This window comes from Montipora foliosa, chromosome 6 (genome assembly GCF_036669935.1).
Source record: "Montipora foliosa isolate CH-2021 chromosome 6, ASM3666993v2, whole genome shotgun sequence".
In the NCBI taxonomy this organism is placed as follows: Eukaryota; Metazoa; Cnidaria; class Anthozoa; order Scleractinia; family Acroporidae; genus Montipora; species Montipora foliosa.
This window is the reverse complement of record NC_090874.1, coordinates 38,708,295-38,720,794: the sequence shown is the minus strand read 5'-3', so window position 1 is coordinate 38,720,794 and position 12,500 is coordinate 38,708,295. Positions and strand designations below refer to the sequence as shown.

At 39.4% G+C, this 12,500-nt stretch overlaps 1 protein-coding gene across 1 annotated transcript in view; it reads left to right on the top strand.

The window, feature by feature from the left end:
- Positions 1–12,500, top strand: part of LOC138007299 (exportin-7-like) — a 46,438-nt gene that overhangs the window by 15,249 nt on the left and 18,689 nt on the right. The window contains exons 13-24 of the mRNA XM_068854118.1: positions 1–67; positions 1,323–1,442; positions 3,342–3,394; positions 3,502–3,559; positions 4,100–4,235; positions 5,740–5,845; positions 7,219–7,354; positions 8,151–8,224; positions 9,534–9,614; positions 10,107–10,170; positions 10,879–11,032; positions 11,512–11,582. The exon at positions 1–67 is cut by the window's left edge and continues 80 nt beyond it. Of these exons, the coding sequence (XP_068710219.1) occupies positions 1–67; positions 1,323–1,442; positions 3,342–3,394; positions 3,502–3,559; positions 4,100–4,235; positions 5,740–5,845; positions 7,219–7,354; positions 8,151–8,224; positions 9,534–9,614; positions 10,107–10,170; positions 10,879–11,032; positions 11,512–11,582 (1,120 nt within the window). The remainder of the gene's footprint in view (positions 68–1,322; positions 1,443–3,341; positions 3,395–3,501; positions 3,560–4,099; positions 4,236–5,739; positions 5,846–7,218; positions 7,355–8,150; positions 8,225–9,533; positions 9,615–10,106; positions 10,171–10,878; positions 11,033–11,511; positions 11,583–12,500) is intronic.

Here is a 12,500-nt window from a genome sequence, read left to right as displayed (position 1 = left end):
AGTGAAAGTGGAAGGATACAGTGACTTCATAGCACTTATTGCCAAGTTTACTGTCACCAGTTTGCAGGTGAGAACTGGGTATGGAGCATACAGGGTTTGTTAGATTGCTGTTTATCATTGTCATTATTTTTGTCATTGTCATTGCCTCAGTAGATTTTAGTAAATCTTATGTGAGGAGAAGGAATTGATGATGATTATGACGATGATAATGACATACATGTACTGTAACTTCTCAGTCATGCAAAGGATCAGTGTTCCATGTTTCAGACTTGACGACATTTTATGTGGGTTGAGTTTGTTGGTTCTCTGCTCTGCTCTGGGAGTTTCTCTTCGAGGTCTCTGATTTTCCCCTCACATCAAAAACCAGCTATTTATCTCGTGTATTCTACATAAGAAAGTAATGTTCCTTTAATCCTCAAGAGGAATGCAGCGAATTTGCAGAGATTTTGTTCTGAAGACTATTGTAGCATATCCGGAGAGACCCGATGGCACTTGCTTATTAGATCATCTTGTTCATTTTATTCATATTTGTATTAATATCTACTCTGTATATCTTCTCTACGAGTCTCTTATAGCTCAGTGGTAGACCATCCAAACTAGAAGTCGAAGGGTCGTAGGTTAGACGGCTGCAAAGGAACACCCGGGATTTTTTCCGAGTCTCCCTGAGTCACCGTCAATAAATAAATCTCTTCATCTCATTACTGTTAAAAATTTTACATACATGTACTTCCTGCTTACTCTTCGCATATTTTTACCTGCGTTATTTTGTATGTAAGTTTTAACGAAGAATATTAATTTTTTCCTTATTCATGTTGATACTGTAGATTAGTGATTTTACACTTGTCTCTACTTTGTTGCAAACAACATTATTTTTATTTAATTGTTGAAGGGTTTGCTACATTGATCAAGGGCTTGAGCGTTAGTAGTAGATGACTTTTTTCAGACATGGGTCAACTACAACTTAGACTGCTATATGCACATGTAGAAGTCTCTTCTAAATCGAACCACCCACTTTATTCACGCAAGCAAGTTGAAAAGCCGAGTGGAGAATGGGGATAGAGCTCTATCCCTGCTCTATCCCCTTTATGTGTGGCGTTGTTGCCCATCTGAGAAAACATAGTGGCAAAATAAAACTCAAGTTTAAGGATCTTTTCAGGGATATGAAACAACACAAACCGTGTATCCTTGTAAGGATCACTGAGCTGTCTCTCGGTTTTTGAGGCCCTTACTATCTTAATTGTGCATAATCAACTTTTTATGGTATCATTTTAAATCTTCTAGTAAATAACTACATTGTTTTTCTATTGCCATTTAATTCTCAGATGTGGCAGTTTGCTCCAAACAGCTTACATTATCTTTTGAGTTTATGGCAAAGGATGGTTGCTTCAATGCCTTATGTAAAAAACACTGAACCACACCTTTTGGAATCTTACGTGCCAGAGGTACGACCAGTGAGATGATTCGTCATTATTTTATTTTTTGTTAGTGAACTTGTGTTTGTTGGGAGACAGGATCCGTTTACTTTCTTGTGTATTCCTTACTTGTATTGTAAATAATTTTGTAAAACAACTCAGATAGTACACGTGCTATCATTGGTCAATAGGTGTGTTTGCATGAGAGGTAAAGGTAAAGGTAAAATGACTTAATTGAACGTCGGTAGTTCCTTCAGTTATGAAACTTGTATCAATGGAAGCAGACGGTGCTCCATTTAAAGGGTATTTAAAACTATAGCTACATGGATCAGAGGAAAGTCGAAACAGACGTTGGAGTCACCGAGGATTAAACTGGGGACCTCTTGCTCTTGGAGGGATGGACGTAACGTACGTACCTGCGGACGGTGGATGACGTCATGGCTATAAAACCAAGATTTCTCGCATCGATGGGTTACCATATTTTTTTAACAATGGTACTCCGCACGCGCGCTCGCGCCTTCTGCGGAGCTCCGCTAAAATCATTGCCCTCAAAAGTTATGCAAAACCTCGACTTTGTCTTTGGTTTGCATAACTGTCTTGAATTCTCCCAACCCCCATTGTGTTAAGATCAGGCTATGCAAAAACGGAAGAAGTCTTCTAAGTAACAAACTGCGGTACGTTTACAGTGCATTTCACAAAACTTTTGACAGGCGATTTGCGAAATTCGTTGTAAATTTCATAAGTTCGCTTCGAACTTGGGAATTTCAATACGTAATTGTCAATCGAATGGCAAACTTTGAAACGAACTTGGGAATTTCGCGCCAAACTTCGTGGGAATATTAATGTGGCGAAGTAATTTCACCATGGCTCTCGGTTGTTGTTTTGAAGTGAGTGCCTTCACCGTGCAAGAAAAGGCAATTCCAAGTTTTGTTCGGCAGAAAATTATTGAAAGCTGGTTAGAATGGAAAGGACCATCTCAAATAGGATAGGAACTGAGACTTCCCAAACAAACCGTTGCCAAAATTGTTGATATTTTCGTTCGGAGAGGGAATATCGAAGACAACAAATGAAGAAATATCACTCGGTCAGCGTGTGCTGAATGATGTGAATAACTATATGGAGTGTTGTAAAACTGCCAACGCCAGCATTTACAGCAGTGAAATCCAAAAGAAACTGGTAAAGAATAACGTTTCAGTGTTTGCCCGAAAATGTCCCGTTGCGTGCATCGATCATCCGCAGCGTAACGCAAGATCTTGGTTTATTTTCTTTCAAGAACTTCAGCGTTATTCCACAGGAAGCACCTGACTCTTGAAAATGAAAATATACTTTTCCAGTATTTAGCAGCATTTTTGTGATGAGTGTTCAGTGTTCATTTCCACGAAGTTCGGTGCGAAATTCCCAAGTCCGTCTCAAAGTTCTCCATTTGATTGACAGTTCCGAAATGAAATTCCCAAAGTTGGAAGCGAACTTTTGAAATTTACAACGAACTTTGCAAATCGCCTGCCAAGAGTTTTGTGAAATGCACTGTAATAAAATGACAATAATTGAATTAAATTTATTTTTCATGCACCGCATTTAATTCTAAAATGAATCTGTTCGACTGTCAAGATAAGTAAACTGGATCAATGAAACTTGTGCTTGCCTTGTATACACCAATGGCTTGTCTGTAAAGTACGTTTTTAACGATATGAAGACCAAGGTGTTAAGTAAGATATTGCAATATTGCACTACATAAGACATACATGTACACTTGCAAGTCATCGAACTCACTGTCTTGAATGCCAAAGTCACAACAGGTTTTGTGAAAACCAAAATTTTTACGTTTTGGTCAGTTGGGCCTGAGTGATTTTGTAACCTTTTGTTACCTTCAGCTTTTCTTGAGATTTCAATCATTAAAAGTTGCTTCAAAATAGTATTTTTCATTTGCAGGTCACCAAAGCTTATGTCACATCAAGGCTGGCTTCGGTTGAAGCAGTGATAAGGTCAGCAGATCATGGCAATGCCATCCCCAAGGACGTTAATTAGACACCCCTATATCCATGTACATGCAGACCGCTCATTGACGGGTTTCTTGTTTGTTTTGTTTTAGGGACAGTGTCGAGGATCCTTTGGATGATACTGGTACAGTTCAGCAGCAACTTGACCAGGTAAATCAGAGGTTTTGCTAAGTATCTCGGCAATGGCGTATTGATGCGGAGAATTATGGATAGAAATCTTGAAATGTTTATTAACCATGTGCATGTTGGAGGAAACGCGAGGAAAGTCTTTGACTCCTTTTTGACGCAAATAGCCTATGGCCTCTCGAGTTTTTTTCTTTCTTTTGATTGCTTTGCTTGTTTTCTTTTCCTTCTTTTTGATCGGGTTAAAGTTATCTCTTTTGTATTAGGTTTTGAATGACTTAGTAAAGACAGTCACAAACAGCCCGTAGAGCCCTGCAGTCAGAACTAAAAATACACATAGCTGGATTTAAAAAGCACGGGAAAATTCACATATGCGTTGATCTCATTGGATGACAAAATTATTTGGCACGAGGATTGATTTTAATGGCAAGAAAAAAGCGGTTAAAACACAGTAATTATCAGTACTCATTTTTTGGCCACAAGATCAGAAGAATGGGATGAGGCGGCACTCTGCTTTTGTGATTTAACATCATATGAAGAGATCAATTCTGGCTTGTTCGTTTGTAGCTTTCTACTTTTGGGAGGTGTGAGTATGAGAAGACTTGCCAGTTGTTAATCTCGTTATTTGACCAAGCAGCACAGAGCTATCAAGAATTGGTTCGAAGCACCTCAGCTTCTACCACTGATATGGCAATTCAAGAAGGTGAGGGATAATATAAACGGATCAAACGCTATTTTGCAAATCAAGATATTGATTGCATTGCAATATTGCATCGTCAAGATATGGTGGGTTAATGAAGATATTTTATAACAACTTTTTGATTCGGGCATTATTAGCGATATTCACTGCTTGCAAACACTGATGTTAATTTTGCGAACATCGAATTCATTTGAAGAAGTCATTGTTTCGATAGCCTATAAAGCTTTGTCTGAGACATCAATAACAGGAGATCACGTCACAAAAATTGTCTCTTTAGGGAGGCAGTGTGGCCCAGTGGTTAGAGCGCTTGCCTTGAGATCCGGAGATCCCGGGTTCAAGATCCGCTCCGACCACTCGCTGAATTTGTTCCTGGTAGTCCCTGGTTCAACTTCCCAGCTGCACTTGTAAATAGCCAACTGGTTTGCCTCCGGCCAGTTGGGATTCTTAACAGTTGTTGTTGTTGTGTTCTGTTGTTTCGTTGATTGTTTTCATTGGCCCTGAAAAGCCCCTATGGGGAGCGGTCAATTAAGTATGTATTGTATAAATTGACCAATTTTGAGCCGAGGTGAAGAGCGTACATGTACATTGTTAGCACTGACGATAAATTTGCAATTTTGTCTTCAATATCCTCACCAATCTTGACAATTTGAATCCTGGGATATCAGTACATATTTTACATCCAGAACAACTTTGTGCAACCCCAAAATTCATAGAATAACACATACACATTAGTGACATTATTATTAAGAATCGCGTTAAGGGAAAACAGCAAAGGCCAGGATGAAACTTTCTTTTTGCCAAAAATCAAAGAAAGCTGTTTGATTTTTGTTCATTTATTGCCTGTAAGCAGAAAATGTCGTGTAACTTCAAAATAAGGAGAAGCAAGATAAAATAAGAGAATTTCCGTCCTTTATGATTAACAGCAGGTTGCCGTTTGTCTTCTCAGTATTGCTTATTGAACACAATGCCAAATCATCATCAAATGACGTTTTTGTGTCTGTCGTTGTCTTTGCTTAATTAACCCTTTGCCTCCTCGGCTGAGAGTGAGTCAGTGGGACTTACACATTTTACTTTGTCTAACACCAGACGATTTAATTTCATACTCGTCACTTTGGGCCGCTTTATTGGTAAATGGGATAACTACATGTACATCTAGGTCCACTCGAAAACTATGCTCCCTTTAACCCTTTCACTGCCGAGGGCTCCCCCATTGACGAGTAAAATCGTCTGGCGTTAGACAGAGTAAAATCTAGAAGTGTCAATGGCATTTATGGCAGTGAAAGGGTTAAAGTGTATATGACAGATTTTTCTTCATTGACTTAATCCAAACGTCATGGTATTCTGAGATAAAAGCAATTTGAAAAATTCCATACCGATTTTCATTCCGTGTCCCTTAGCCTTTTAAAAATCGTAATTTTCACTTCCGGTGGGGTACAAAACCCCGCTAGTAGGGAGACTGGGGATAGACTGTCATTAACACTTTCAACTTCCTAATATTCTTTCACAGGTCGGTTGACATGGCTTGTTTACATAATTGGTTCTGTTATTGGTGGTCGAGTGTCTTATTCGACAATAGACGAGTATGATGCACTGGATGGTGAACTGGTTTGTAGGTAGGTACAAATTCATTGCACGTGAAGTTGCGATGATGCGGGCGCTAGCGCGTCACACTTCCTCTATGATGGTCTTTGCTTCAAGCTGGAACCTCTCTCGTTAGAGAAGTATTGTGTATTTTAATAACAGATATTGTTAAAAACTGGATCATTGGATAATGCAATTCGAGAGTTTGATTGGCTAAGCCTTCATGGGTTATGAACCATTATGCCATGATCTACAAACACGGCAAGCATATGCGTGATTTTTTGGGCCTTTTTATTTTTATTGTAGTCTAGTTTTCTATATTTGGGGGCGTTTTTAATAAAACAATTATTCCACTCGCGCTTGTTGGATAAGAGATGATTATAGCCAACTCGGCGCTACGCGCCTCGTTGGCAATCTATCATCTCATATCCAACGCGCGCTCATGGAATAGTTGTTAATAAGTCATATACGACAAAAGGGGACCCCTTTGGTAGACCTGTGTTGCATCCTTTTTGGGGGAAGGCTTGAGGCTTCCTATCGTGTGCCAGTTGCAGGGGCTTCGATAAAAATTTCTAAGCTGGCGGCTGATTGGAGTAGGGTAACCGACTTTATTATATAGACAGGAGTGTTTTACTGGAGAATACACCACCCCCCAAATTCATACGAAACTACATCCCGGACCCAAGTGGCGTATTTTCCATCATATCCTCACTAGTGAGGATATTGATGACATCATTTCCCGCCTTTTGCATGATCTTGGTGGTGTGTGAAGAATGGCGAGCTCTAGATTCGTGAAGTTCTCTGAAGCTGACGTAAAATCCTTCTCTGAGAAACAAGAAACTGCTAACACGAAGAATAAAAGTTCATACAACTTAAAATTATTCAAGGAGTTCCTTGCAAGTGAAGAAGAAATGCGAAAGGTGAAGAAATTCTTGCCGCCGAGTTGCAAGAATTTGTGATAACGTTTGTCCTCGGTGTTAGAAAGAAAAATGATAAAACACTCCTGCCTATATAATGAACGAAAATTACTCACCGAAGTAGCTGACGCTTTTCGTCGGCTGTCGGTCGGTACTTATCGAAGCCACTTGTGTTAAGAGCCTATATTAAATATACTGTAGTGAAATCAGTGTTATTCCTCTGACCAATCACACCGTTCACGATACTGAGAGGAGCAAAACAGGATTCTAATTAATTGAATGTAACTTGCTGAAAGTGTGGGAAATGTGCACCTTCAAGTCACGATTGGATTCACCAAGCGTGGATGTAAGAAAAAACGCTCTAAAGTCGTTTTGACAGTGATTTGATTGTCTTGACCAACGTGGTAGCATTGAAATGTTAAATGGGTGCAAGTCTTGTCGTTCTTGGAAAATAGTTTGATTCCACTGCATGTATTTTATTTCTGCAGAGTGTTGCAGCTAATGAATCTAACAGATTCTCAACTTTCTCAGCGAGGAAGTGAGAAATTGGAACTGGCCATTTTGAGTTTTTTCGAGCAGTTTCGCAAGATGTATGTCGGAGATCAGGCACAAAAGACCTCCAAGGTAAAACAGACAAACTGTTAACCTTTTTACTGTGCGAAGTTAAAATATCAAGCATTTTCCACGATAGCCTAACCTTAACTTTAGTGCACCTGAAATACGTGGATGGGAGACCACCTCGATGAGACGAAATATAGGGTTCGCAATTGGCTTTGATTGATAGCCCTTGAATTTCTACACAAAAATTTGAGGTCTTGAAGTCATCGAAAATTGTATTTGATGGTTCAAAGTCTTTGAAAGTGTTTCTTACGATATCCACAGATTTTAAAGTACGGTCTCGCTCCCAGAGGTTGGTGCGCCTGGGAAATACGTTCCCATTTTCCCGTTTGTTTTGTTTTTGAGTTTCCGTATGACACAATAAAAGCCGTGGAACTCTTTGAATTGTTGGTCCTATAAAAAGATTCGTACCATAGGCGCTGCGTAAGAAAAATAATAAATCAAATACTGGAAATGGTTTTACTCTAATCCACGTTTCGACCTAACTGGATAGAATGAACCTCAGTCAAAGATGGTGCTTCCACCCTCTTTCACACTCCCTGGCATCTCTCCAGTGTAATGACGTCATAGTTACATTATCATATCGAGGTGGTGACTTTGTTCCTCGTTCTTTCGCACACGGCGACTGTGTCCTTGGTCGCATTTGAACTTCTGTGTGTGTGTTTCAGTAATAGCGTTATTTCAGCCTGGCTTGACTGTATTATGTGAACGGGATATTGACGTTCAAAACTCGATTAGGTTTAAAATTCGCGGAAACCGATACTTTATCAGAAATGTGATTTTTTTTTGGCCTGTTGGATAGGTATATCGACGGCTGTCAGAAAGACTTGGACTTCATGACGAATCGAACGTTTTGAGTGTCTTCATGGGCAAAATGTAAGTCATAATGGGATAAGGTATGTCTTAAGCTTTGCAGAGTCTCAAGGGTATCGAAGGGAATTTTGTTCAGCTCATATCACTTGCCATTAAATGAGCCCCTCCCACCTGTTTGCTGCTTCATCAGCAATATCGAGTTATCTTTAAGATCACTCTGCTAGTTATGGTCTAGCACCTCATATTTGAAAAATCTGATACGAGTGAAACCGGAAGGACGTTACCACCTCAGAAAAAACCTGGACCCTGGACCCGTACTGTGGAACAGTTTACCTGACAATATTAGGCAAATAACTAACGTACAAAAGTTTAAAAAAGAACTTAAAAACATAGTTATTCAGACTTGCGTATCGATCAGCGACAGTCATTTATATAAATATAAGTATCCAAAAAATGACATTTTACTTAGACTAATCAATATATATTTAATAATTTAGATTTGTTTTTAGATTATAATATTATTTCAACCTACAGGAGGCGAGTCGCACCATCCTTTAGTCCTTGTAGAAACGAGTGTGTGTGGTTGACGCGAAATCTATGATCATATTCTCACGGTTAATCTGGAACGGAAAACAAGAAAGAGAAAATTAAACAAATAGTTTGGCACTTACGGATATTTAAATTAAGCTTAATTTCTTAATAAACAGCATTTTGAAAACAAGACACTCAAATTTGCCCTGGCACTTTCTTAAAACTGTAAATTGGCATTCTTTCAAAACGTTTTTGTTAACGTTGGCTTCTAAGAAATGTCTTCCAATTGCCGAATGTTTGTGCTCAGCGATGTGTTGATGAAGGCGTTGGGCTGTGTATCCGACATAATCTGCATCACACAGATCGCATAAAAAATGGTACACAACACACTGCTGATTCACAACGAAAATGAAAGGTGGAACGAGAATGAAATTGAGGCTAATACTGTCAATGGAGCCTCTTTTCCGCATTAGTTCCATTTTTGCCACAAGGTCTATTCACTGATTTTGGTTTTAAGTGATATTTGTTCAACCTGCGCTAAATTACAGCCTGTTATGACCTAAAAACACTTACGTGCGCCAAACGAAACGAAATCGTTGTTCACCCTCATTTTTGTTGTACGCGGCTGGATGCGTACCGCGGCAACCGTTGACCGTACTTCGCGCAGTACTTCGTAATAGCTATCCTAATTATAACAAAAGCTAGTAATGGTATGAACCAGACGCAAATTTTGTCCTTCTTTTGCCTCCGCTTAAAAGAAGGAAGGAATGAGATTTTTATAAACAATAAAACAACTTTCTGACCTACGCTAACGTAAATATACTTTCCTTGTGTTTAACAGAATCACAAACATGAAGTTCTGGGGTAGTAGTGAAGCGATCATCTCTAAAACGTTGCAACTTCTCAGTGACCTGTCTGTTGGATATCCTTTTTTGACGGTTTTAAGCTACAGTAATTTTTTTTGTCGTATTTAGATCTTCCGGAGATCCCGGACCAGTGGTTCTTAATACGATTTTTTGTTCATGATATGATTATCTGGATGGAAACAAACTGAAATATATCTTTTCACCTGCTAGCTTCCCAAAGGAAACGACGAATACACCCCTGAGCGTTGCAAATGCTCTCCGCTGTTTAGCAGTCGTTGACCGTATTCATAGATAGCGGCCAATAAATCATTGCTTTGTCCTAGTGCTAATTAGACCAACTACCCTCGTTTGCATGGACAAAATGCCAAAGAAAGAAGCTTGTTGGTTTCATTAGCACAAAGACAAGAGAATAATTCATTGGCCGCCATTTATGAATACGGTCTATAACTTGACGATTCTTTCCCTTCGCCGTGTTAGTGCGTGTTCGTGTTGTTGATCATTTCCGAATGCTCTGGTTGTTTTTTTTATTGTTTCTTAATACACTGTAACTATAGTAGTGCGCGTAAACTGGTCAAGTTAGACGCGGTACAGTTCGTTCTCAACAACCACACGGTATGTTTATCTCTCATGAAAAATTCATTTGGGAAATTAGTATGTTGTATGTTTTTGCACGTTAGCCTTTGCGCCTGTTAGAGGAATTGAGCAAGGAAGAACCGGAAAAAAACCTCTCGGAGCAGAGTAGAGAACTATCAAACTCATTCCACATATAACGCCGGATCTGGGAATCGAACCCGGGTCACATTGGTGGGAGGCGAGTGCTCTTACCACTGAGCCATCTCTGCTCCCCTCCTTCTCCCCTCCTGCTCCCCTTCTGCTCCCCTGACCCGCCACGATGAGTGCCACGTTTTGTGTTCTCTATATGTATTGCATCTCCTTGCAGTACTTGACGATTGCATTTGTATGGCGCCTATGAGTGCCGCTGTACGGGCCATGAATGGTTTCGCACTCATCAACGATTGTTTAAAGTTTTCAACAAAAGCCACAAATTTGAAAAAGTTCGCCTACTTTTTAAAATTTCAACCTATCGTTACCCTCCTTGTCCGAAGCTGTGGGGGGCCAAAATTTTCCATCATTGCGCTAGTATGATTCTTGGTTAAAAAACTGAATCATTAGTTTTTATCTGCAACGATGCAAGTGTGTCCCTTTTTGGTTTTGAGAATTAAGCTATAATATCGTGACACCCGGCACACTTCTCACAAAAAGTCAATGAAAATGAATTTATGGAGCAAGTCTCCTTTTACTGGTGTTCTCTATTTCCAGAGTGAACATTTTCCATTCCTTGGAACGCACACTTCGCGTCCATACAAGGACATGCGCTGTAGAACCACATTTTACATTGCCCTGGGAAGATTGCTTATGGTGGACTTAGGAGAGGATGAAGATAAGTTTGAAACATTCATGGCGCCAATCACCAGTAAAGTTTTTCTTTTTTTTGTTTTATTTTGCTTTTTGTATCAGTTTCGCTTTTATGAGTCCTTCAGTGTCAACCTCTATGTGACTTAGCGGGGATGGTGGTGAAGTGAAATAACCGTAATGAAAATCGCTCTGTACATCGTTTGCGCAGACCGCAGTACACTTTGCTTTCGTTTTAGGACGTTACAAGCAGGCAATGTGCTTCAGATTCATTAAGAATCTTACCAGAAAGAAGTTCCTATTTTCAGTTCGATTTTGATTACACTTCACTTGTTAAAGACTTCAGAATAAACACAAAAATGACCTGAACAGAAATGAGCGTGAATTTTTAGGTGACGTTCTGAATGTCGTATCTGTCAGTTTCGTAAACGCCCGATGATCACGGACAGCAAGCGATGGGACCTTAAACCTCTTTTGATATGTTGGACATTGATATACTCTTTTCCATTACTAGAAAGTATGTTTTTTCGTTGTTTTCAGTTGCTATGGATTCAGTAGCGAGTCGTCTTGTGACTGTTGACAGGAATGCTTTCCAACTTGAGGAAACGAAGGTGTGTTATCGCTACTTTTGTAGATTCGGACACAATATCGTTTTGATTGCGACTACGGTGTTTTGTAGCCGGTTTTCAGCAATCTCTCTTTTGGCAACGGGAGAATGGGAAATTTCCCTCATCACAAGTGCATGTGCGGCTTCCATGCAACTTATTTTAAACGTAAAGAAAAGTGACTTCAGGAATTTAACCCTTCTGTCCTAAGCAGTGATAAATCTTTGAAAATTAAATTGGTTGAAGAAAGTTACAGTATAGCGATATTTCTTGTTTACATGCATTGACGTCACATTTCTTTTGATATTCAAATTCGCCAACACAGTACAAAAGAAATCATTGTTTCAACAGCCAATTAGGCTCTGGTTTTATATTAATAACAATGGGTGACGTCACGAGAAACATCGCCATTAAAGTTAAGTTCTATTTTTCCCTGAGTGTTTGCGTCACCAAGTGTTCCCTTGTTCTCAGTTTCCTTAACGTCAACATCACTCGTGTCAAGGAATAGTGACATTTAAAGTGCCACTGTGACCTGTGGATTTCAAAACTGTGTTAACTTAACACTAAGCGACCAAAGTTTTAAGCCTTGATTTAAAACAGACACCTGTTTATTTTTACTGGAATTTTCCTATTTAATGGTTAGCCATTACTAAATTTAAGATCTTGAGAGAGCTGGATCAAGGAGAAAATTATCGCAAAGGCTCGCTCGTTTAAGAATGCAACCAAAAGGCATCATCGTGAGCCTATGGGGAATAAACTCATTCAATTCCTTATATTTATTCCCCAGATCCTCGAGGTGATGTCTTTTGTTCAGGACTGAATTTTAACATATCGAAATTGGTCCATTTGTTTGTACGCCACAGAATTAACATGCAGCACGGGAGTTTTGGGCTGTCAGACTTTTAAACTCGCGTTTTGCATATA